The 23,890-nt window shown below is 65.4% G+C and overlaps 1 protein-coding gene across 1 annotated transcript; it reads right to left on the reverse strand.

Moving 5' to 3' along the window:
• Positions 1-487: 487 nt before the first annotated feature.
• MUC6 (mucin 6, oligomeric mucus/gel-forming) lies at positions 488-12,582 on the reverse strand. Its single transcript, XM_030333871.1, has 29 exons — positions 12,450-12,582; positions 9,463-9,525; positions 8,798-9,038; positions 8,601-8,727; positions 8,359-8,449; positions 8,173-8,282; positions 7,798-8,005; positions 7,532-7,654; positions 7,179-7,299; positions 6,879-7,017; positions 6,693-6,797; positions 6,465-6,537; positions 6,239-6,376; positions 5,859-6,020; positions 5,675-5,769; positions 5,452-5,584; positions 5,062-5,311; positions 4,920-4,972; positions 4,710-4,819; positions 4,131-4,282; positions 3,843-3,984; positions 3,653-3,763; positions 3,087-3,272; positions 2,771-3,010; positions 2,510-2,666; positions 2,250-2,390; positions 2,004-2,066; positions 1,544-1,576; positions 488-732 (listed from the first exon to the last, which is right to left on the reverse strand). The coding sequence occupies exons 1-29, from the start codon at positions 12,505-12,507 to the stop codon at positions 488-490; spliced, it is 3,870 nt and encodes a 1,289-aa protein (XP_030189731.1). The 5' UTR covers positions 12,508-12,582.
• Between the last annotated feature and the right edge of the window lie 11,308 nt (positions 12,583-23,890).

The following is a 23,890-nucleotide window of genomic DNA, read 5'->3' on the forward strand; positions in this document are numbered from 1 at the left end:
TCTATCGTGTTACCTTCCGTCTCCCCCTGGGTTTTTGTGAGTCCTTTGCACCTTGGCTTCTGGAGTGTTCTTTCAATTGGTACTGCTTTGCCCATGTGGCACCCTTCCCCCTCCCCCACTCTCATCTGGCTCTCTGTGCTGGGCGGTGCCTGCCGCCATGGGCCTCCTGCTCGTGTTCTGGGTAAGGTCTCAGTTTCTAGGTTCCTGTCAGACGATTTGGGACGCTCCTCACCCAACCTGTAGTACTTTGGGCTGCACTGAAGGCAGTGGCACGTGTGCTGGCCCCCTGGGTGTGTGTTTCCCCTAGGGTGGGTCTCTGATGCTGGTCTTGAGAAGCTGAGCAGCTGCATTAGGGCGCCACGCTTGAGCCTGGGGGTTCGATGGGCACCCCCTCGTGACCCGACCTCACCTGCCTCCCTCCCATGCAGCCCCTTGCTGCTTCCGTCCTGTTTCTCGGTATGTGTTGTGCCTGGTCTTTTGGGGCCTGTCACGTGGCGGCATCCTTACTTGGGGGCCCTGTGGATGTCTCTGACGTGTGTGGGATCGGCGGTACTGGCGTGGTCTGCTCTGTGGCCCGAGCTGTGGATTGCGTGGCTGAGCTCAGCGTGAACGTCGTGGGTTTCCTTGTGGCCTGTGTCACCGTGGATCCTGTGGCCGTTGACTCGATAGAGGCTGTTGCGGCTGGTGCTGAGGTGGCCCGTGTGGTGATGGCAGAGGTGGTTCGAGGAGAGTCTGCAGGGGGCAGAGCCCAGAACATCCCTCCAGCCCTGCCCCCACTTTCCCTGCTGATTCTGAGGTCCCTGCACCCCTCGGGAGGGCTCTGTGTCCCCTGTCCTCTCCCCTCTCATTCCCATGTGCTACTGTGACTGGCCCTGGCTTGAGTGGCTTTGGTGGTGTTTTCATTGACCGCGTGGCCGCTGGGCCACTGACTGTCCATCCACCCACCGCTTCTAACAGGACACAAGGTGCGTCGGCTGCCAGGAGGCCTTCTGCTGTGCCAGGTAGGGTGGGCAGCATGCCGGGCCCGTGCCTGTTGCAGGGGCCCGTCTCAGTGGCATGTCGTACGTGTTTTCTATCAATAGCGTAAGGCGGAAGGGAACGGTCACGTACTGTGACAAGCTTTTCCTAGAATGAGTCTTTTGTGGAAACCGAGGGCCACCCCGAAGCAGGGATTCTGTGCTAAGGATGCAACTTTCTGGAAAGTTCTCTCAGTGCTGAGGTGTGGGGCCCCTCCCCCAACCCGCACCCTGAGCTCCCCGTCAGCCTTGGTGTTCTCAGTGGCTGCTTAGGCTGCGGTGGGCCAGGGGGCAGAGGCTTAAATGTCCCTTCCCCTGTGACCTCACCGGTCCCCCTGTGCAGAGCAGCCCCAGGAACGGTCCTGGCGAGCTCCCTGCCCCATCCCCCACACACTGGCTGCGGATGCAGGGACAGGATTGTCTACCATGGGTCTGGGCACCCGACCCGACAGACACAGCCCCGCCGAGCTGGCGGGGAGCTGGGGGAGAGCGCCCTTCCCCTTGGCACCTCGGGCGTGTGCAATCACCTGTGGTGGGCCTGGGCGTGGCGGGTGGCGGCACTGCAAGGAAAGGAGCGGTGAAGAGGGTCTGCCCCCCGCCTCGTGCAGCTACAGACCCCGGGGGACGAAGCTGCCACAGAGGTGCCCGCGTCCCTGCTTTTCGTCTGCCTCCGTCTGCACCTTCTTCTGTCCCGTCCCATGATAAGGCGGTCGTCTGGGCGACCTGGTGCTGAATTCCCAGCGGATTCCCGGTCCACGCCCACACCCCCCAGCAGGGTGGCAGGGTTGGGTCTGGGGGACCGGGTGGGTTGATGTTTGGGGAGGAGGAAGGGAGGCTGATGCTTTTCCTGTTTGTACTGACCGGGCTCAGACTGCCAGGGTCTCCGGGAGCCTCAGCTGGGAGGTCGCAAGAAGGATGTGCGGGGTCTGGGGGGCACGGGGTGGGGGGGTGCTTGGGAGGGGGCCTTGGGTGGCCGATGGGGCTTACCACAGGGAACGCAGCTCCCCTTGCTGTGGTCGAAGTACTCGTGCCGGGAGCAATTGTAGCAGCCTGGGGAGCGGGTTGCAGAGAAGATGGTCTGGAGGGCCCCGCCCCTCTGTGTCTCCCGCCTGTCCCGGCGTCACCGCGGAAGCCTGGATACAGGCCCCCCACCCCCCGCCCCCGTCCCCAGCCCCCGACACCCCGTTCTCCTCCCGGTGCATCCTCTGCCCAGACCTCTTTCTTGGCCTGTACCTTCAATGTTGGCGCCTGGGACGCTCTGCGGGTTCCCGGGGCAGAGGCATGGCTGGTAGTGCCACGTGCAGCTGGTGTCCTGGGTTTGTGTGGGCGCACTGTCCCCCGACGTGTGGCCGTTGTAGAAATCGCAGTAGACAGCTGGGGGAAGGGGCGTCCATCAGGCCTTTGGTGCCCTGGTCGGGGGGCCGCCTGTACCCGCGCCCGCCCGGGGAGAGCACTGCATGCGGGCAGCCTTGCCGACAGGGCAGGGCACTCACGGCAGAAGTCGGGCGTCCTCCAGTCCACACACACGCCCTTGTCCAGGCAGGCCTTGGCGTAGGCGGCAACCGCGTCGCACAGGCACTCGCAGTCCCCGCTGGTGTCGCAGCCACACGTGTCTCGCACGCAGGCCTCGTAGTAGGGCAGGCGGTACACCTGTGGGAAGGGGCCCTCAGAGCCTGCCCGGCGCGCCCGCCTGGGCCAGGGTCCGAGGAGCGCACGGTGGGGGGGTGCTGGGGGCGCTGGGGGCGGGGGCCCACCTGGCTGTGGCAGGCGGCGAAGGTCTGGCTGTTGATGATGTTGCAGGTGCGCTCTGCCCACACGTGGCGGAAGGCGTTGAGGCTGCAGGGGTCCAGCGTGAGGCTGGCGTCTCCGCACAGGGGGCTGTCTTTCCACGAGTTGACGAATTCCAGCTCGTCGGACGCCACGTACTTACTGCGTGTCTCAAAGTCGTCTTTCATGTTCCCGTTGTAGTTGCCGCACAAGCCGCACAGTGCGTCCTGCGGGGGTCTGGCGTCAGGGCGGGCCCCGCCCCTGCCCCGCGGGCCGCCCCGGGCCTTGGGGCAGCGCCTGTACCTGGGCAGCACGCGTGATCTTGATGTAGACGGTCATGTGCTTGTTCCAGACGAGGGTCAGGTTGTACCTGCTACCGATGGTGATGTCCAGCACCAGGTTCAGGGAGCCGGTTTGCACCCGGAAGTGAACGTGAGGGTCCCCCCCACTGACCGTGTACGTCCTGTCCGCCAGCACTATGGTCAGGTCCTGTGGGGCGGGGCTGTCATGAGGCGGCCTGTCCGCAGTTCTTGGCGGCCGCCAGATGTCACCGGGCTCCACGTCCCCTGCCCGGGGCTCTCTGAGGCAGTGTGGACACGCATTGGGCCGGTGTCTGCCAGAGGCCAGTTCTGTGCTGGGGGCCTGCCCTCTGGAATTTGGGCAGAACATTCCAGAGCGTGGTGGAAACTGAACCAGGGGCTGAGGATCAAGCTTCTGGGAAGAGCACCCCCCGCCCCTTAGCACCGCTATGCAGCTCCGGGGGCTCCTGCCGCCCACCACGCAGACGGCAGGGGTCTGGGGGTGCCCAGCGGCCAGGACCTGGGGCTCTGGTGGCTGAAGTGTGAGGAGGCCCCACCCAGCCCGCTCACCCCCAGGAAGATCTTGACGGCCCGGGAGCAGGTGACGCCTGACTTCCCACACACGACGTTCTCTGTCAGGACTTTGAAGGTGGGCTGGGAGCTGTTGGCCCCGCAGCTGTCCTGTGGGGAGGGGGTGCTGAGGAGCCTGCCCAGCGGCCCCCGTGGCGCCCACTGCCCACGGCCCAGGGCGGGGCCTTACTGTGGTCAGGACGTAGCTGCAGCTGCCATCGAACGTGAAGCGCTGCCCGTCAAAGGTGACCACGTGGCCCTCCCCGTACAGGGTGCAGGTAGACGAGCACCGGGCGCTCTGCCAGCACGTCCACCTCCCCCCCGAGCAGGTGCTGGGGAGAGAAGCTGGTGATGTGGCGTTCCAGGGGGTCCCAGGCCCTACGTGCATTCCTGCTGGGCCCCGACCTTGGTGGGGTTGGTGGGAGACCCCGGGACACCTCCGGGCCACCGGGGCCTCCGGGGTAAGGTTGTGGCTTACCACGTCTTACAGTCAGTGTGCAGTTGGGCGCCCCGGGGGTAGGAGACCCCTGCAAACTCGCATGGACACTCCTCAGGGGGTACGCACTGCCCCCTGGCGTTCTCGTAGAGCCCCTCGGCACAGACACAGCCAGGCTCGCACTTGGTGGGCACCTGTACGGAGAGGGTCAGCGGTCCCTGGGAGGACGGCCTTGCCTGCTGCTGCCAGAGGGCCCTGGGTCCTCCTGAGACCCCCGGTATTCCTCCCAGTCTGTCCCCTGTGGTCACACCTGCTCCAGGCCCTTCTCTTAGCAAGGTCCTGGTGCTTCTGTGTCACTGCTGAGCTGTGACATCCCCTCCCTGAATGGTGGGAGGCCTGGCCACCAGGGCCACTCATGACCCTCTCAGCCCCCTTTGGGCACCAGCCACCCTCGTCACGGGCTGACGGGGACAGAGGGACAGCGTGGCCCTGCCTTCCCTGGGGATTTTGCGAAAATCCTCTCGTGGTCCAGGGAGAGGCCCTGGGCGGCGTCCGCCACAGGCTGTCCAGGGGGGGTCTACCCTCGGGGGACCTCCCTTGCCCCTCTGCCCCAAGCCTTACGCAGGGGATGCCACTGGCCAGCATCTGGCACGTGGGGGCACAGGCTGCCCCAAACGTGTTCTCCGAAGACTGGTTGCAGGACTGGAAGATCTTGGGGGCCGAGCAGGTGGCTGCAGGGAAGTTGGGGGGGGTGGGGCAGGGGTGAGGCTGGCTTAGAGGGGCCACGGCACGTGGCTGTCCAGTCCCACCGGCCTCTGCACAGCTACGTACCCAGGAGCATCTGCGGCCGCCCTGGGCAGCTCAGCCTCCCGTTGATGCAGTAGCTGCGAGAGGGGGGCTGTGTGAGTGTGCTGGCCCTGGCTGGGGGCCGCGGGCTAGGGTGGGCCAGCTCCCCCGGGGACCCCTTGCTCACCAGATGACGCCGTTGACCATGGCAGACTGGTCAGCTCGGATGAACTTGGAGCCGTCCAGGAGGCAGGGGCACTGGGCCTTGCGCACGCACCGGGCCTCGTGGTCGAGGTAGGTGCCCTCGGGGCAATTACAGCCGTCCATGGGCACCGCACTCGGGTGGCACTCGGCAGCGCGGTCGGACAGTGAGAGGCACGTGCGGCCGCAGGCCCGGCTGTCGTAGCCGAATGTCTGGTTGCCCGTGCAGGGGGTGGCTGTGGGGGCGCTGGGGTCAGGCCCTCGGGGGGGTGGCTGGGCGGAACTGGGCGGGACCCCGTTGTGACCCCTGCCCCCCCTCCCCCATCCCCGCATGCCCTGGGCCCCTCCCGCCCCTGCCCGCGCCCGCCACACGCACTGCAGTTGTCCACGCCGCTTCTCCAGCCCCGTAGCAGGACGCCCCGTGTGGCACACGCTCGGGCATAGTCACTCAGGACGGCGCAGACGTGGAGGAGGGTCTCCTCGTAGTTGCAGGCCTGGTACACGCACCTCTGCGGGTGGACAGGGCATGGTAGCCGGGGGACCCCCGACCCCCAGGGCCCACCCCCCGGGCCCCCCACTGGCCCGCAGGCCCTGCCCACCTTGTAGAAGGGCCTGGGGTTCACCGTGGCATGGCACTTCTCGAACACCGTGCCCTCCCTCACCAGCACTGAGCAGCGGGTCTCTGCACACACCTCTGGGGGGACAGGGGCGGCATGGGTCTTGGGCTTACCCAGCCTGGGCCTCGCGCCCACCCGCGGACCTCCCCCGGGGCCTGGCACTTACTGTTGAGCTGGCTCATGGAGCAGGGGTCAGTCTCACGCTCAAGCGAGGCTGGGCAGTTCCCGGTCCGCCAGGAATCCACAAAGAGCGAGGCAGTGCCCTCAACGATGCCCGTGCTGGCCATGAAGTCATCGGTCGTGTCCCCGTTGAAGGTGCCACAGAGCCCTGCAGCGGCCGGGCCGTGAGGCGGGGAGCCAGCCTGCTCTCCTGCCCTGCCCCAAACTTCAAAGCCCGTCTCCTCCCATCACCATGCCCTGGGCATGAGGCTGTCACTGGCTGCCACCTGGGAGGGCCAGCCTGGGGCCGTGAGCGCTGAACGAGCAAGACTCTCTTGGGCCCTTTCTCTGCTCTGGCCAAGCCGGGCAGGCCAGGGAGGGGCTCACCTGTGGTCTGGCCTCTGAACTGGGGCCCGACGGTGACGTACGCCTGGAACACGGGCTTTAGCTGGATCACGAGCTCCAGCCCGAAGGTGGTGGCCATCTGGAGGTGGGTGGACGTCTGCCTGAAGACTGTGATGTTGCCTGGGGGGACAGGGGGCTCAGGAAGCAGCCCACTTTGGGACTGTCTCCCAGCGCGGCCCTAGGTGCTGGGCAGGGGCTAAGGACGTACGAGTCTTGTATGGTAGCCACTTGGTGTTTCCTTTGTCGGTGAGGACCTCGTCCTGAGAAATCACGATTTTGTCCTGGAGGGAGGGTGGCCTGAGTCATGGGGGTGCCCGGAGCGGGGGGTGGCCTCCCCTCCTGCCAGGCCGGATGAAGCAGGAGCTGGGACGTAGCAGGGATGCAAATGCTTGGGAACCCGGGGTGAGCACAGCAGCCGCTGACAGGGTGGCCTTACCTGGCTGGACTTGTAGATGACAGCAGCTAGCGCGGTCTCCGAGTGAGAATGCCCAGACATGTCGTACGAGGCCATGAGGGACCCCCCCTCGGGGAGCTGCGGGCTCTAGGAGGGGGATGTGGCTCAGCACAGATGGCCCGGGGGTGCTCGGTGTGGCCCTCCCGCCCCCGCTGTGGCGTGTCCTACCTGCAGGAGGATGTAGGTGCAGGTGCCGTGGAAGCGGTAAGGCCTGGCATCGAACGTGGTGACAAAGGAGCCGCCTTCCAGGGAGCAGCGTCGGGGGCAGGGCTGCTCTGTGCACTTCCACTGGCCCATGGTACACTGGCTGCAGACCGGCGGGGGGTGACCCAGCTGGCACCCCCAGACGCTCCAGGCTGGTAGAGCTGGCTGCCTCCGGGGCTGAGGTTGCCCCTTATATAAGCCCTGCGTCCCGCCCCCCACGGCTCCGTCTTGCCCGCGTGCCCTGGCAAGCCGTCCGGCACTCACCAGGTCTGGCAGGCGGATGTCATGACCTCCCCGGGGGCGTAGACCACCCCGTTGAGCACGCAGGGGCACTGGGTGACCGGCACGCAGGTGTGGTTTTTGGAGATGTCATCGAGAACCGTATCTGCAGGAGAGGGCTTTCCTAGCCCCGGGGCCAGATGCCCTCCCACGCCCTCGCTGGGCGGTCCTTCCAGGCTCCTGTCCCTCTGTTCCCTGACCCCGTCCCCCGCTTGCACTCGCAGCCACCCTCCCCTCGAGCCAGGGTGCCCAGACCCGGGTGCCGCTCCTGGTCGGATCCGGTGCCGTGTGTTCTGGCGCTCTCTTGGACCCCCCGGTGACCTCCCTCCTGCCCTCACCTCCTGGACAGAAGCAGCCGAAGGTGCAGAAGCCGGAGCAGGCGTGCTGGGGGTTGGAGCAGGTCCTGACGCAGGCCTCGCCGCACTCCTGGTACACCTGGTTGGCCGCGCACTGGCCCAAGGCTGCAGGCACGCGCGGCCTCCGTGAGAGCCCGCCCCTCCTGCCCTGCCCCGCCAAGGGCCTAGCCCAGCCCTCCTCCACCCGCTCTCCTTCCGTCTCACAGACGTGGGGGGGGGGGCACGGGGGGCCTTTCCCCAGGACTCACAGCAGAGGCCGGGGCCCCGCCAGTTGCTGACGGCCTGGCCAGCCATGCTGCACTGGCGTGAGTACTCAGACAGCGTCGCACAGCTACAGTCCCGCCGGCCTGGCGGGACGCACGCGGCCATGTCCACCTGGCAGCTCAGCACGAATGTCTCTTTGGGCACGTTGCACTCGGGGGACACCAGGGTCAGCAGCTGGCTGCAGGTCTGGGCCTGGGCAGAGGGCCATTCGGGGTTTTGGGGGTCAAGGCCGATCCCACACCAGCCTTAGAAGGCCAGGGGTGTCGTTGGCCCCGGAGAGCCCCTCACGCTCCACCGGCCGGCCCCGACCGTGGCTGAAGGGCTACCGCGGCCCCTGGGGTCCCCGTCACCTCACGTACATGCTCTGCCTGTGGGACCCAGGGGCTGGGGACGGCCTCGTAGGTGCAGATCTCGTTGGGGTCATCCAGCGTCTGGAGGGCGGCATACACATGGGGTTCCAGGGGTTTGCCTAGGGGTGGGGGGCGGAGCAGGGTCAGCACCATGGGGCCGGGCCTCAGGGGGTCTGGGCCCCGGCCCCCACCTACCTTCCTCACTCAGAAACTCGTCCGTCCGCTCGCCGTTGAAGTCTCCACAGAGACCGCACAGCCTGCCCCTGTGCCGCTTCTCGACGAGCACCTGCGGTGGCGGGTGGGTGGGCACCGCCGTCAGGGGGCCCCGGGACCCTCGCCGCACCGGTGGGGTGAGCCCGGGCCCGCCCAGGCTCCTGGTCAGTGCCCCACCCTGGGAGGACCGGGCCCCGGGCCCCCACACCTGCCGGCGTCCTCACCATGAGGTGGGTGCCTGGGCCCCACATGACCACCAGCTCCAGCTCTAGCTGCTTGGTCACCAGCTGCACGCTCTGGCCGAAGGGTGTTATCTGGAGCCCGTTACTGGTGTAGGGCAGGCTGACGACCCTGTGGGACGAGAGTGGTCAGGGACAGCCCCCTTGCCCGCCCAGCCTCCCACCCCAGCCACGTGGCCTACCCCACATCCTTGACGGAGATGACTGCCTTCTGCACGGTGACCACAGAGGCCCCCAGCTCCACAATGATCCGGGAGATGCTCCCGCTGGGCTCTCGCCGTAGCTGGACGCTGAAGGTGGGCGACGCGTCTTTGCAGGTGGCAGAGAAGATGTAGTTGCAGGTTCCCGGGAAGTCATACACGTGGCCGTCGAAAGTGGAGAAGTGTCCGGCCCCCCATGTGGAGCACCAGCCCTTGTCTGAGCCTGTGGGGGTAGCGGACAGAGTCTTGGGGCCCTGTGTCCACCTGGCTGACGGGGCAGGTGTGGGGAGGCTTGACCCCACGAGCTGGGCCCCTGGCTAAGTTCCAGGCCCTCCTGGTGTGGGCGGGAAAGAGGCCCTGCCCGCCCCGCAGTCCTAGGCCAGCTGTGGGCTGGGTCTGCCTCCCAAGCCTTACAGGAACCGAGGCATCGGCCCCGGGGTCTGCAGGGCACAGAGCTGCAGCTCAGCACCCACGCGGGCACCTGTCCCCTCCGGCTGCGTGGGCTTGTTTCCCTCCAGGCGAGGGGCCGGCTGAGACTTTGCGGAGCCGGGTTCCCCTCAGGGAAACCCCAGACCACGGCTACCCTGTGGCCTCGGTGCTCCGGGCAGCTCTGCAGGACGGGATGGGAGGCTGGCTGTGGCCCTCACCTGTCTTTGGGGAGTCCTGCAGCCTCTGGAGACCCGGGTGCACAGAGGGGGTGTCGTCTAGGCCTGTGTGGACAGAGGCTGCGGTCAGCACCGCCCCGGGTGTGCGGCTTGTCGGCCAGGAGCCGTGTGGCGGGAGCTCAGAGCCTGCTGGCTCCGGCTCTACTCCTCACGCCCTCTGAGCAGCCCGGCTCAGCCACGCGTGTCACACGTGCACCGGGTCCCTGCGTGGGCAGGCCGGTGCACGTGCATGTGTGGAAAGGCAAGGAGCGGGGCCTGAGGGCGAGGAGATGGCAGCTGGGGGTGCTGGGAGGACGGAGAGGCCCCTGGGGGAACGAGAGGTGTGTGGCCCCGTGCCAGTCCTGTGGGCGGAGTGGGGCGAGGGGTCCCTGTGCCCCGCCGCACCTGCGGTCTGCCTGCCGGGCTCCCAGCACTCACGCTGCAGGCGCCCCCCAGGTTGAACAGAGAGAGCCCCCCACGCGGGACAGGCTGCCTGGCTCCCCTGTGGACCCCGGGCGGGAGGGGCCTTGTGGTCACTGAGCCGGAGGCCGCGAGGCGACCTGGGGAGGGAGCGGCCCCCTGACAGCACAGGGCTGGGCCTTGGAGGCGAGCCGGCCCGGAGTCGGTGGGCGGCTGTCCGGGCTGTCCTTCCGTCTGGCTGCACCCCACCCACCGTGCTCCCGGGGGTGAGGTCCAGAGTCCCCGGGGGGCTACCCCGTCTACCAGCCGCCCAAGTGGCTGCGTTCCTACTTCCTCCCTCCCTGCCAACCTCTTAGTCTTGGGATCGTGGTGACCGTTACTAGAGAAGTGCCCGGTGAAGACGGTCACGTGACCGCCAGGGGCAGGAGTCGCTGACCCCGCGGGCCTCACCTGTGGGCCGTGGCCTCCTCGGCTCTCCCCCCGCCGCCGTGCTCCCAGTGCCTCCGTCCCCCAGACCCACTCGGGCCCTCAGTTCTGCCGAGGCTCCCACCTGCTTCAGCAGCCTGTGCAGCTGTTGGGGTCCTGATCCTGCCCCCTCCCCCGTGCTCCCTCTGCCTCTGGCTCTGCCGTGTTTCTGGGTCTCGGGGCGATGCCAGGGGATGTGGACAACTGCCCGGTGGCCGAGGGGGTCCCCAGATGGGGCAGGTGGCGTGGAGGCTGTGTTGCTCTAGTTCCAGCGGGCTAGTGACACTTGGTCTCCTGGGCCTCTTCCCTCCACGGTGTCCCCCACACGGGTCCCCATCTCTGCCCCTCCTCTCAGTTCACCACCGCCCCCAGGACACGTCCGGCTGTATCCTCTGCCCCACCCCCCGCAGTGGGTCACTCCCTGGTCCCCCCCCCTTGCAGTGGCTACTCCACCAGCTCCTCGTCCCCCCCTGCCAGCCTCACTGAGGCCCTCCGGCTCTGTGTCAGCCGTGGCCCCCACCACTGGCGGCGGAGGCTCCCTGGAGGCACGCTCAGGAGGCAGGCCGGGGGGCCCTCTGCATCCCCGCTCAGAATCCCAGGACGGACCCACGGGGCCCGCAGGGTGGGCGGCTCTGCCATCCCAACCGTTCTCAGCCCCGCAGGCCACAGCGCCACCAGAGCACGTGCTGTCCCTTCTACACGCTGGGAGACCCTGCCCGCCCCTGCCCGTTCCGTCTCCACCCCGGCCTGCCTCAGGAGCCTTCTTCCTGTACCTGCCCCAAGTCCCCAGCACCCCAGGGCCCCTGCGTCTGACCTTGTGCTCTTTGAGTCTCTGGTCCAGGAGGGCAGGGCCCGCCTTTCAGCACCCTCACGCGAGTTGGTGCTCAGAGGGCGTTTGCCGAAACGTGGATGGATGGGGCCTGTGGCACTCACAGCTGGACCCCCATGGCTCGACATCCACTCGTCACACCGGCAGGCCTGCACCCCACCCCGGCTGGCTCCCGGGTGCCCCCCTTCTCGTCCTGGTTCTGGGTCCAGGTCTCAGAGGGGACGTGCCCAGGCAAGTGGCCTTGGCTGGCCAGGGGTCCTGAGTGCTCAGAGCCACGAGGGTGAGGGACAGGCTTCATGGGAGGGAAGGGGCGGGGCGGGCCGAGGGGAGACCCACTGGGCTCAGGAGTTCATGGCCCACCCCCAGTACCTACACCCAGGGTCCCCGGCCGAGGGCCCGCCAAGGAGGGAGCAGCCGACCAAGGATTAAGGAGAGAGAAGAAACCAGTCATGCTGGGCTCGGGCAGAGAGAGGCCCAGAGGGCTTGGTGCCCGCAGTCTCTGGGCCACCGTAGGACCCCTTGGGGCTGGCTTGGGGGCAGGAGTGAAGGCTGTGCTCAGCCTGTGGCGTCGGGGGGTCTGGGGTGGTTACCAGCAACCGGAGGTGGGGGTGAGGGGAGGGGGAAAGGGACCCCTGCTCCTTGGGCCTGGCTGGGAAGATGGGGCGGGAGGAAGCGGCAGCCCTGTCTGAGCCTCTGCAACGGTGGTGGTGGCCCTGGGCCCTGACATGAGCCCCCTTCTGGCCCCGCTTCCTTAATCCTTACGGTAGCCCCATGAGGGGGGGAATGTTTCCTCCACTTTTACGAGCAGCGAAACTGAGGCCTAGAGCCCACTTTGTGGCTCGTCTGTTCATAGGACCCAGTGGAGCTGGGGTCTCCAGCTGGGCCCTTCGGCTCCAGCACCCACGAGGCCGCTGCCCTGCTCCCTACACCCTACAGCGCTCTCAGGTCCTGGGGCCCAGTGTGGAGAGCGGAGCCCCGGGCAGCACCGTCCTGCCCAGCGTGCCCGCATCTCGCTGCACGCACGGTTGTTGAAGAGACTGTGTGTCCCCGAGGGACCCCTGCCCTGCCGCAGCCCAGCGTCCTTTCTTGGCCACTGCGCCCAGGGCAGGGGTGAGTGGCAGCCTGCTCTCTGGCAGAGGCCTGGGTCTTGGCGAGTGGGGGGCAGCTACAGAGCAGGGAGGGGCCTCCGCTCCATCGACGTCCTTGCGGCCAGCCTGACGCCGGGGCAGCGGGCGTCTGTCCGCCCCTGTGGCGCGGCCTGCGGGCCCCCACTCACCAGCGCCGAGCAGGGCTCCCCCGCAGGACAGGAGCAGCAGGAGCCGAGGCCCCAGCATGATGCGTGAAGAGAGGTCACCGCTGGACCCGGCCCCTCCCGTCGCGAACACCGGGCAGGCTCCCTGCACCTGTGTGCAGCCCGAGTGGCCGGCCCCGGACGCCTTATGTAGTGGCTACAGGCCCCGCCCCTGCCTCACCCACTGGGCACCGGGGTGGCCAGACAGGACTTGGCCTTCGGAAAGCTCTTTGGTGGGCGGTAGCCCCATTATCACTCGCCTCCAGGCAGGGGCCAGCATGGGCCCTCCAGGGCCCTGCAGACACGTCCTGTGTTTGCTCCAGGCTGAGGTGGCAGGGGCACCATCAGCCACACCTTGGGGGCTGAGAGGGTGCTCGCCCCGGGCGTGCAGGGAGGCTCCTGGGCACCGCTCGTCCCTGGCGGGGGAGCCCAAAGTGCTCGGATGGTCCCTGGGGTGGGCTCCACCCTCATCCAGACCCTAGCACCCCCAGAGGTGCCAGCCTGCCCAGCCCCACCCCTGCCTGGGAGCAAAGACCACCCAGTGGAAGGACCACATTTTGGGGTGGGGCCATCACTGACAGCAGCAGGCCTTGGGACACCTCCCCGGGGCCGATACCACCCCAAAGCGCAGGGGCCCCCGTTGGGCACCTCCTCCCTGGCGATCCTTCCCCGCCAGCCCCCTGGGAGGGTGAAGCACCAGAGTGGTCCTGCTGTATCCAGAAGGGCCCCCATTACCTTTTTCTGACCCCCATGGCTCTGAGTTGCTTGTAGGCAGAGGAGTAGGGCCGGAGCGGCCACAGGGGGCTGCCCATCTGGGAGGGCATCTCTGTGGGGGCTGGGTGCCAGCCTCTGGGTGCCAACCTCCCAGGCAGAGGAGCAGGGGCTGTGCCCACCGCCTCCTGGGAGAAGGGCATGGCTGGAGGGGGGGGGGGGGCAACAGCTCAGGGGACAGGGAGTGGGCAGGACACAGGCCAGCACCGAGAAAGGGGTCAGGGTTAGGCCCAGGATGAGGATCATGATCAGGGCAAAGGTCAAGATCATGGTCAAGGTGAGGGTCATGATCAGGGAGGGTCAGGAGGTGTGTGTGTTTCGGATCCTTTGTGGGATCTTCCAGCAGTCGGGGAGCAGGTATGGGTTTGATGATTCTCCAGGGCAGCCTGGCCTTGAATGGGAGCCTGTGTGGGACCCCATGTAGGAGCCTGGGGCCCTGGTACAGGGGTTCCCCCTTTGCTGAGGTTGGTTCTGGCCCCACAGAGACTTGGGGGTGCAGGAACCCTGGGCTCCTGCTGCCGAGGAACCCCCAGGCTGAGCTCCCCACATGACGCTCCACCCTGCCTCACAGATAACCTGTGTTTACGCTAAATAAGCTATAGTCTTAACGTAAAATTGTTTAAAAAAATTTTTTTTTGTTTATTTTTGAGAGACAGAGTACGGGAGGGGTAACGGCAGAGAGAGAGGGAGACACAGAATCTGAAGCAGGCTCCAGGCTCTGAGCTGTCGGCACAGAGCAGGACACGGGGCTCAAACCCACAAGCTGTAAGATCATGACCTGAGCCGAAGACGGACACTTAACCGACTGAGCCCCCAGGTGCCCCTTAACACAAAATTCGTTTCATGGAGAGCTGCACTCAGCGGCAGCTGGCCCTCCGGTCCCTGAGTCTGGGCCAGGTGGGTGTAAGGTCCCCAGGTGTGCTAGGCACTCCCATGCCTGCGTCTTCCTTTAACTCAGAAGCAGAGGTGGATAACGAGGGGTTCCAAGATGCTCTCCTGCGTTCCTCTGCCCTGGAACCACCCCTGCTGGGGTCACTGCGGCCAGAAGCCTGGGCACACAGGGTGAGGTCTGTCCAGGCTCTGCCATGGGGCCACTGTGGGGGTTCTCCCTGCCCTTGGAGAGCTCACGCCCTCATGGGGGTCTCACGTCGAAGCTCTGAACTTAGAGGGGGCAGGCCGTTGGGTGGGTGGGGACTGAGGTCCCACAGGGACAGGTGGGTGGGTGGGTCCTCCTTGAACCTCAGCCCTGGCCAGGATGCTCGGTGGGTAAGGGTGCCTAGACAGGTGGCAGTGGGGAGGTGACTTAGCAGACCTTGGGACAGGCAGGATAAGGAGAGAGGCCCGGAACCCTGCTGGAAAAACATACCTGGGATGCCTGGGGCCCTCTCCCACCAATTAAAGCCACCCCTGAGGTCCCCTTGGGCCAGGGCTGCCAGGCCTTGTTCTCTGCCTGGACCCTTGTGAGCCCCCCCCCCCCCCCCCCCAGCTGCTTTGCCCACCCACAAGTGGAGTTCTCACCCAGCCACAGGGCTGTCTGCTATCCCTCCCAGGAGGCACCCGACCACAGGGCCTTGGCACGGGCCGCTCAAGCCTCAGGACATGCCAGGGGGACAGCAAGGAATGGAGCCAGAGAGGGAACTGTGGTCATGGGCACACCCCCAGATCACTGACGTGTAGGACCTGGGGGAGGGGCCAGGGCTTGTGGCACGTAAGGGGTCCCCACGTTGGGGTCTCCAGTGGCACCCCTCCCCCACCCCCCAGCAGCTTGAAGGACTCCAGTGTGGCCCCAGCAGAGCTTGGGTCACCAGGACTGCCAACAAGGCTGTCATGGGGCCTGGACTAAAGAAATCTGTATACGTGTGCATGTGTGAGACTCGGTTTGAGTTTCCTGGAAAAAGCTGTACATTCCAGGGGCTGTCACCTCCGAGCTGTTCAGGCCTTGTGTGCACAGTTAGTGGACGGCTCTCGCCTGGAGCCGTGGGTCCCAGGTCCCTTTCTATACACCGGTTTGGCGGGAAATCAGGCAGAATGGCGTTTCTCTTTGCTGACCTGGGAGCCCTGAATGTGCTGAGCAAACAGTAGGAGATAAGACTGTGTGCACCCATTGTTCCCGGCCGTGCGGGTGATAAAGGCACAGCCCGCTGGCCAGCCTTGGGAAGCGGAACCCACGGGCTGGACAAGTGGGTGATTGTTCGGCCTCACGCCCCAACTCAGACCCCTGCCCTCGCCCTCTGTCTGCATGGCGGGGCCCTGAGCGGCACATCTGGCCCCGGGCCCCGGCTGGCGCTCCAGAGGGCCCGCAGCCCCAGGGCTCAGTGTCTCCGCAAAGGGGCCCTTCACGGCCCACTCGGAGGGCGGGTGCTGGCCCCTAGGTGGTGGCTCTCCCGGAGGCCTTGACCTGACCTTCACTTGGGACCGAGAGCCTGCTTGAGGATGGAGGCATTCACCGCCGGCAGGTGCTTCCAGAAAGCTCCTGAGCAGGCTTGGGGTCCCCAAGACCCTGGGTTTGCTGGACCCAGGTTTGTGGAGGTGAAGGCGCCAGAGTACACAGTGGCCAGCCAGCCCCTCTGGGCCCCACCGGCCAGGTGTGGCATTCCTCAGGGGAAGGCGGGTCAGGCTTCACCCCAGGCTCGAACCACGGCTCGGCCCCAGCGATCACCGCCTGATCCAAGTGCCGAAGACCACGGCTTTGGGGAAAGGTTTCCATACGGGAGCCGAATGTGCCCCGGGCCTGGCCAGCGGCCGTGACCTTTCTGAGGGGTGGGCCCGGCAGCAGCCAGGGAGGCCGTGGTGACCGACAGCGCTGGGGTGTGTGGCCCACATGGGGTTCCATTGCTGGGTGCGAAGTGGGGCGTCCTCCACCCCTGACATCAAGGACAGAGCTGAGGGGCTGGACTCAGCCCCTGGGCACCCGCCGACTGGGGAGATTGTGCAGACCAGGACACCCAGGGCCTGGAGGGGCTTGGGAGGGGACCCGGCAGTGGAGGGACCTCTGGCCTGTGGCGAGAGTCACTCCAGCCCCACCTTTGCCCCAAGATCCGCGTGTAGCTGGGGGCCCAGCAGGTGCCCCTCCTTCTCTCTCTCTCTCTCTCTCTCTCTCTCTCTCTCTCTCTCTCTCTCTCTCCCCACCAAGTGTCATTCTTGATCCCCACCCCCGGCAATCTGCAGCCCCTTCCTCCTCAAGACCCCCAGCCCTGGAGCTACAGGCCTGCGACCCCTCCAGGTACCCCCGTCATGCCCCAGCCTGCCTCACTTGCCCTGCTCTCTGGCCCCCTGCGCCCCTCCCGGGTCAGCTCTTGCTGCTTACTGACCCCTCCAGACCCCAGCCCTGCTGAGGCAGCACCATAGGCAAGGGGCCCCTGGGCCACCCCTGCTCCCTGAGCCACCCCTCCTGTGGTCCCGGGGCCACCCTGCCGCCTGCCCTCCCCCCAACCCCGCACCTGACCCTGCTCGGTCTGCACCTTTAACCTCTGCCTGCCCTAGGCCTGGATTTGGGGTGGGTGCTGCCCACCCGAGGCCAGGGCACCGGCCGGCACCCCCTGCCTTCCGTCGGGGTGGGGGGACCCTGTGCTGCTTCCCGTGGTAGCTGACTGGCTTGTTCCCCCAGCTCCGAGTGGAGGGTCCGGAACCCTCTGTCCCCTCAGCTGAGGGCCCCCTGGGAGTGACTGCAGTGATGTGCCCCCAGCCCCTGGTTGGCCCCCAGCGGCCCCCCCCTCCCCGCCTTGGCTGAGTGCCCCCCGCACCTCTGTGCTGGGGCCCCGATTGCCAGCGGATGTTGGGAGAAAAGCAAACAGATAAGGTCGGTCAGGCAGGATTTGGGGTTTGGGCCCCGGTGGCAGGAACACCGCGAGCCAGGCGGGGGGGTTATCTGGCCTCCCAAGTATGGAGGTGGCAGGTTCTGGAGTGTTTGCTCTCCGCTGGTGGCCAGGGGGTGGAGGCTGACGTTGGCGAGCACATTGGGAATAGGGGGGTCATGTTGGGGGGCGTCCAGTTCCGGCTGCGCCCAGACGGGGCAGCCGTCTGCAGCACACGCTTGCTTCTCTCCGTCACGTGGGTCCGCGCTGTGGCCACAGCCCTCCCCGGCCCTTGCCGCGTGCTCACGCGGGGAGAGAGGCAGGAAGGAGCTGCCTCTGCTTACAGGGGCACGAATCCCATCCTGGGGGGCCCCAGCCTCACGACCCCATCAGCTCCCAAGGGCCCACCTCCCAATTCCACTCCCTTTGGGTAAGAGCTTCAACATATGAGGTTTTGGGGGGTGGTCGCACGCAGGTGGTTCATCACAGTGTGGGAGGTGATCAGGCTTGGGGGTCCTGCCGGGCCACGAGTCGGGTGGTCTCTGAGGGCAGACGTCTTCTGAGCTGGGAAGGCCCTGAGCGGCCCAGGAAGGCTTCCCGGAGGAGGTGGGCTAAAAGTGTGGGCCAGACAGACCCTCAAGGCCAGGAGCTGGGCCAAGGGAGGGAGAGGTCGCGCCAGAGTGTGTCCTGGCTCTAGAGTGAGCTGGAGGAAATGGATAAACTGAGGACCGGGGGTGGGGGAAAGAGGAGGGGCCCTGCACGAAGGGGAGAGGCAGCCGGCGAGGGTGGGCCCGGCCAGGTCCGAGGGGTCCTGGGGCAGGCTGGCACTGCCCGGTGTGGCCTGCAGTGGTCCGGGAGCAAGACCGGCGCTCCCGTGGCCCACAATGGCTGGTTCCATGTGGCCGGTCAAGGACACAGAGCACACCGTACGGGACCAGGTGGCCTTCTAGGGCCACTCACACCAGGGGCCGGCCCAGGGGGGCCTCAAGTACTCCCTACTTGCTAAGCAAGTACTCCCAGCCCTCGGACCGCTGCTGGCCTGCCCTCCAGGGGGGCCCAGAACACACTGGACGAGAGGGCCAAGGCCCCGAAAAAGCCTGCGTGGCAGGGAAGGTCCCAGGGGGTCTGAGGCTCCAGACCCACCCAGCATCAGGGGGCAGGGGGCTGAGACTGGCCTTGGGAACAGCCAGTTCCACGGTCCCCTCCTGCTAAAGCAGCCCCCGTGGCTGGGGTTAGGAAAGTGGGCTGCACCTGGGTGGAGGGACACAGAGGTCCCTCTGACCCTAACCTTCCCCCCCGACCTGAGCACAAGAGGAGGTGACACGGATGGTGTGGCCGACTCACCTTCGGAGGCTTGTTGGGGGCACTGACACCTGCCGTGTGCAGGCGGTGGCCTCGGTGGCCTCCCTCTGCAGAGTTTCAGGAGGGACACGGGGGGGGGGAGGGGCGAGAGGGCCCCGGCTGGTGGTGGCTGGACCCTGGCCAGAGGACACTTCCGCGCACCCCACTCCCAGCCCCGCCGCGGAGGCAGGACTCCTCTGCCGCTCATCGCTCTCCATCGTTTCCAGGCTCAGAGCTGGGTCCCCGTGACCCCACGCCCCTCAGAGGTTAGGACCATTTCTGGAACCCTAGGAGCCACGGGATGGAGTCTCTCTTCTCCTCCCAGTGGGTAAAAGCATGACTTTTTGTTGGGGGTGTTGGTTTCACTCTTGTTTTCCTTAGCAGCTCAGGCAGGTGTAACTGAGCCACCAAAAACCGCATGTGTCTGAAGAGTGCCGCTTACTGGGTTTTGACCCAAGCACATTCCCGCCACCACCACGGGGACAGCAGGGCCCCAGGTGGCCTCGAGCGCTTTTGCGACCCATCCGCACGGGCAGCACACGGACCCAGCGCACACACTCAGGCTCCGTTGCATCGTCCAGATTTTGTGTCAAGAGAATCCTGCCGTATGGACTCCTTCATCTGGCTGGTTTCGTTCGGCATTTTGAGCGAAATCGTTTGAGATTCATCCCCGCTGTTGCCTGACCAGCACTCTGTTCCGTTTCAGCCACGAGCAGCGCTCCCTGGCGGGGCGCCGCGGTCTGCTCGTCCGCTCCCCCGGCGCTCGTGTGCGCACAAGTCACGTGCGTGATGCCCGGGCGTGGCATGACGGGCACGTGGCTGGTGGCTTTCTGACTTCTCAGGGGCCGGGCGAGCTGCTCCCCAGAGCGGCCGCACTGATTCGCATCCCCGCACCCTCTGTTTCCTCCAGCACTTGGCGGGAGCGTCATGGCCGTTGTAGCAGGAGAGGAGCCGCATCCCGCACACGCACTCACTTGCCATCGTGTGCCTTCTTTTGTTTTCTGTGGTTTTTTTTTTTTTTATGTTTATTCATTTTTTTTTTTTTTTAATTTTTTTTTTTTCAACGTTTATTTATTTTTGGGACAGAGAGAGACAGAGCATGAACGGGGGAGGGGCAGAGAGAGAGGGAGACACAGAATCGGAAACAGGCTCCAGGCTCTGAGCCATCAGCCCAGAGCCCGACGTGGGGCTCGAACTCACGGACCGCAAGATCGTGACCTGGCTGAAGTCGGACGCTTAACCGACTGCGCCACCCAGGCGCCCCATGTTTATTCATTTTTGAGAGAGACAGAGAGAGAGGGAGACACAGACTCCAGAGCAGGCTCCAGGCTCTGAGCTGTCAGCACAGAGCCCGACGCGGGGCTCGAACTCACAAACTGTGAGATCAGGAGCTGGGCTGAGGTTGGACACTCAACCGACTGAGCCACCCAGGCACCCCGGTTTTAAAGTTTATTTATTTATTTTGAGAGAGAGCAGGGAGGGGCAGAGAGAGAGGGAGAGGGAGAATCCCAGGCGGGGCTCAAACTCACACACCTCAAGATCATGAGCTGAGCTGAGTCAGGTGCTCAACCCACTGAGCCACCAGGCGCCCCCACCCGTCCGTGTATCTCCTTTGGTCAAGTGCCTGTTCACACCTTTGCACATTTTAAAACCAGATTATTTGGCTTTGATTCAGTTCCGAGGGCTCTTGATCTATTCTGGACACGAGTCCTTCTTCATCAGACGCAGGGTTTCAGAGTGATTTCTTCCTGCGTGTGGCTTACCGAGATACCCTAATCATGTCTCTCAAAGAGCAGATGTCCTGGGGCGCCTGGGTGGCTCAGCCGGTTGAGCGACCGACTTCGGCTCAGTTCGTGATCTCACGGTTCGTGGGTTCGAGCCCCGTGTCGGGCTCTGTGCTGACAGCTCGGAGCCTGGAGCCTGCTTCGGATTCTGTGTCTCCCTCTCTCTCTGCCCCTCCCCTGCTCATGCTCTGTCTCAGAAAGAAATGAGCATTAAAAAAAAGAATTAAAAAAAAAGAGCAGACATCCTCAATCTGGACAGTGTCCAGTTTACCGAGTTTTCTTTGATGGATTACGCTTTTTCAGTGTTGTAGCCGGGAAATGACACTTTATCATTACGAAGTGACTTTATTCTTGTCTGCTAACATTCTCTGCTCTGAAGTCTTTGGCGTTAACATTGTCCCTGGATCCTTGTCTCAGTGTGTTCGCATGTCCTCTTCTGTGCCTCTGCCTTGAAGACTCGCGTGCGCCTTTATACTGACAGTGGGTTTCTTTAGGCAACTACAGAGGTGACCAGCTAGTTTATGCGGCCTGAGAACCCGTGTGGGGCTCCTGGGCCCCCGGCCTCGTGCCGAATGCAGCCATTGAGACTCGGGCTCCAGTCACCCTCCTGCCTCTGGTTCCCTTTCTTCCGTCTTCTGTTGCTTCTTTTGGATCAGCTGAATACTTTCTCGTGAGTCCTCGTGCCCCTTCACCGTGCCACGCGCGACAGCCCGACTGCCCGAGTCACAGGCCAGCTCCGGGAGACACCGCCCCACGTGCCACGGAGCCTGCGCCGCGCCCGCGCCCGTCCCCGTGGCGGGTTATCTCCGAAGAGGCTGAAATACAACACGGCAGGCTTCCACGCCCGTGTGCGCGCGTCAGCAGGCCTGTTTTCACCTCCCGACACCGTTCGGTGTCTGCGGACGCCTTCTTCCTGCCTTTGTTTTTGGGGCGTTTCCCTGGGATGCCAGTTTCTTTTCCTTTGTGTCCCTTGGTGGTTCTGACGGAATCACCGGCCACCGGGTCATGTGTGTTCGTCTCTAGAGATGCGTCCCCACTCTGGTTCCTTTGCGGCCGGTCTCGCTGTGACTTCCTTCCTGTTTCTCGTCTGATCCCCCCAGCGCGTGGTTCCTCTCTGGACCTACGACCTCGGCTTCCCTGACACCGTCCCCGTCCCCGAGGAACGGCTTCAGCCCTTATGGTGCCTCTGTGGACACGCGGGGTTCGGCTGCCGTAACCGCGTGGGCACCCCTCCGGCTCACCCTAACTCCTGCGCAGCCCTGCCCTCCCCGACCCCGCGTCTCCCCTGCCCTCCCGGGGTCACAGCCCAGCTCCTCCCGGCCCCCTCCCTGCGGTGACCGGGAACCTTCTCTTCCGGGATGGCGACCCTCGCTGCCCGGTGACCAGTGTCTTGGCTATTTTCCATACTGTGATCCACCTTTCAGCCTCGGGGAGGAGGGAGACTGGTCTCCGTCACTTCCTTTGCTGGAGGCGGACGTCCCGGATGAGATGGAACTTAAAAAAAAATCGCACCGTGGTACATAGTCACTAAGTAAAATGTGGAAAAATGCATAAAAGTAGCAAGAAGGGGCCGCCACCACCCCCGCCCCCGGAGTCCCCGTGTCCAAACCCGCGAACCTTCTGAGCACCTGCTCCTTCTCTGTGTGCCCCGCACCCATATCCCTCTCCCGGGACGGCCCCGACACCAGGCGTCCACGCTCCCCGCTCTGGAGGCTGGAGTCCCAGACCCAGGTGCCGGCAGGTGGGTTCCCGTGAGGCCCTGAGGGAGGGTCTGCTCATGCCCCTCCCCCAGCCGCTGGCGGTCCGGCTTCTCTGGGGCTTATAGACGCACCCCCCCCACCGTCCTTGCGTGGCCATTCCCTGTGACTCAGAGTTTCCCTCTTTTCGTTGGGACATAGTCCTGACAACCTCTAATGACCTCATCTTAACTCACGACACCCGCAAGGACCCCGTTTCCAAATCAGGTCCCCTTGCGAGGTCGTGGGGGTGCTGACTTCAGCCCAGGAATTGGGGAGACACGGTTCAACACCAATTGTGCACTTCCATGTCCGGGGTCTTGTCTCGGGGCCGCAGTGCAGGGATCCCTCTGCCCTTTGGAGACACTGTTTCGGGGGCTGCACGGTGCATCCTTTTGATCTTTCGGGAGGTGCGTGGGACAGGCCGGTCTTCCCGAGGCCTCTGTCCTCGTCCTGCACTGCGGGCTGCTGTTGCAGAAGGAGAAGCCCCTTCCCCGGACCCTGCCTGGCCCCAGAGGGGTCTGGGCCGTGGGTGCCCCTGTGCCAGACCTCTGTCCCTCAGGCGTCTGAGCCTGCTGCACACAAGCGGTCCTCCCACGGGACCCCCCCCCCCCCCCAGGGTATGAGTCTCCTCCTGGGTCTCACCCAAATGAATGGGGCATGCCCGGGCCCGCGGCCTCACTGGGGCACTCACAGCCTACAGGACAGGGCGGTGATGACCCCTTCACGACTGCAGTCTGTGCTCACTGCCCTGTGCCGGGCTCTGCTCCCCGAGGGTCTGTGGCTGGAGTCTGCCCCCCCCCCCCACCAATGAGCCCACCCCCTGCTGACCCCATGCAGGGTTGATGGGCCGGCAGTTCCCTGCGAGCTGCTCCTTGAGAGCTTTTGTTGACTTTCCCAGCTGGCCAGCTCTGTAATCTGCTGGTCAAAGGCCACATCCGCTTCCTCGAGAACCGTGCACGTGGCCGCAGGTCCGTGCCCTGCCCCCGCTCCAGCCGGTGCTGCGTCACAGACCCTGGTCCCAGGTCCAGCTCTGGCATTCTGGCTTTGTGGAGCCCTGGCACCTCCTGGGGGGTGGCCACCTGCACTCTTTCTTCAGGAAAATGGGGACATCGGAGGCTCTCCGTCTACCCCTGGCCTGTGCACACGGCTGAGGCCACACCCGGGGGAGACGGGCCCCTCTCCAGGGGCAGGGGACACAGGCTCTGGTCTTTTGGTCTGGTCTCAGCTCCTTGCTGGGTGGGGCCAGGGGCTGTGTCGACCTGTGCAGGCAGGGTCCCATCTCTTCCCACCCCCAGAGCTAAGTGGTAATTCTGGCCACTTCCCAAGCCTCACAGGCCTTAGGTCTTAGTGGTCACGTGTCCCCTGTCCCTGGGGCCCTTCGGTCCTCTCCCGGCCCCTGGCTTCCTGGGGAGGGGCCCAGACCAGGTGGGGCCCAAGTATTTGGGTCACAAAGGGCCCCCGATGGTCCTCTGGGGGCCTCTGGGTGGGGCCAGGGCCCCCTTCTTGATGCGGGACACAGACTGGCCTTTTGTGCGTGGCAGGCCGAATCTCAGGGATTTCCTCAGGCACTCGCTCACTGGGCCGAGCTGCCACGTGGTCAGAGGTGGGCAGCCCTCCGTAGGGCAGGGCCAGGCAGGGAGGGCCGTGACAGAGCAGGGGACGGCTGACCAGCTGGGGACAGAGTCCCCACTGAGTGTGACTCTTAGAGCAAAGGGGTCCCTGTGGTGCAAGTGACCGTTGCTTCCTGGCCGTGCTGTGGGAGCACAGGGAGCGATGGCCGCTGTCCCAGGTTCGGACCAGGCACAGAAAGGGGAGAGGCCCGCCCTGCATGCCGGCTGCGGACCTGCAGTCCCAGCTGGGGCGGGGGCCCCTGGGCCCGAGGGGACCAGAGCCGTGCAGGACGCCTCCCAGGGCCCACTGTGCACAAAGACCTTGGTTCCTGGGCCGGTGAGGGTGCTCGTCTGCTTGACCGCCAGGGGGCAGGGGCCTCGACTGCA

The sequence above is a fragment of the Lynx canadensis genome, chromosome D1 (genome assembly GCF_007474595.2).
Source record: "Lynx canadensis isolate LIC74 chromosome D1, mLynCan4.pri.v2, whole genome shotgun sequence".
Classification (NCBI taxonomy): Eukaryota; Metazoa; Chordata; class Mammalia; order Carnivora; family Felidae; genus Lynx; species Lynx canadensis.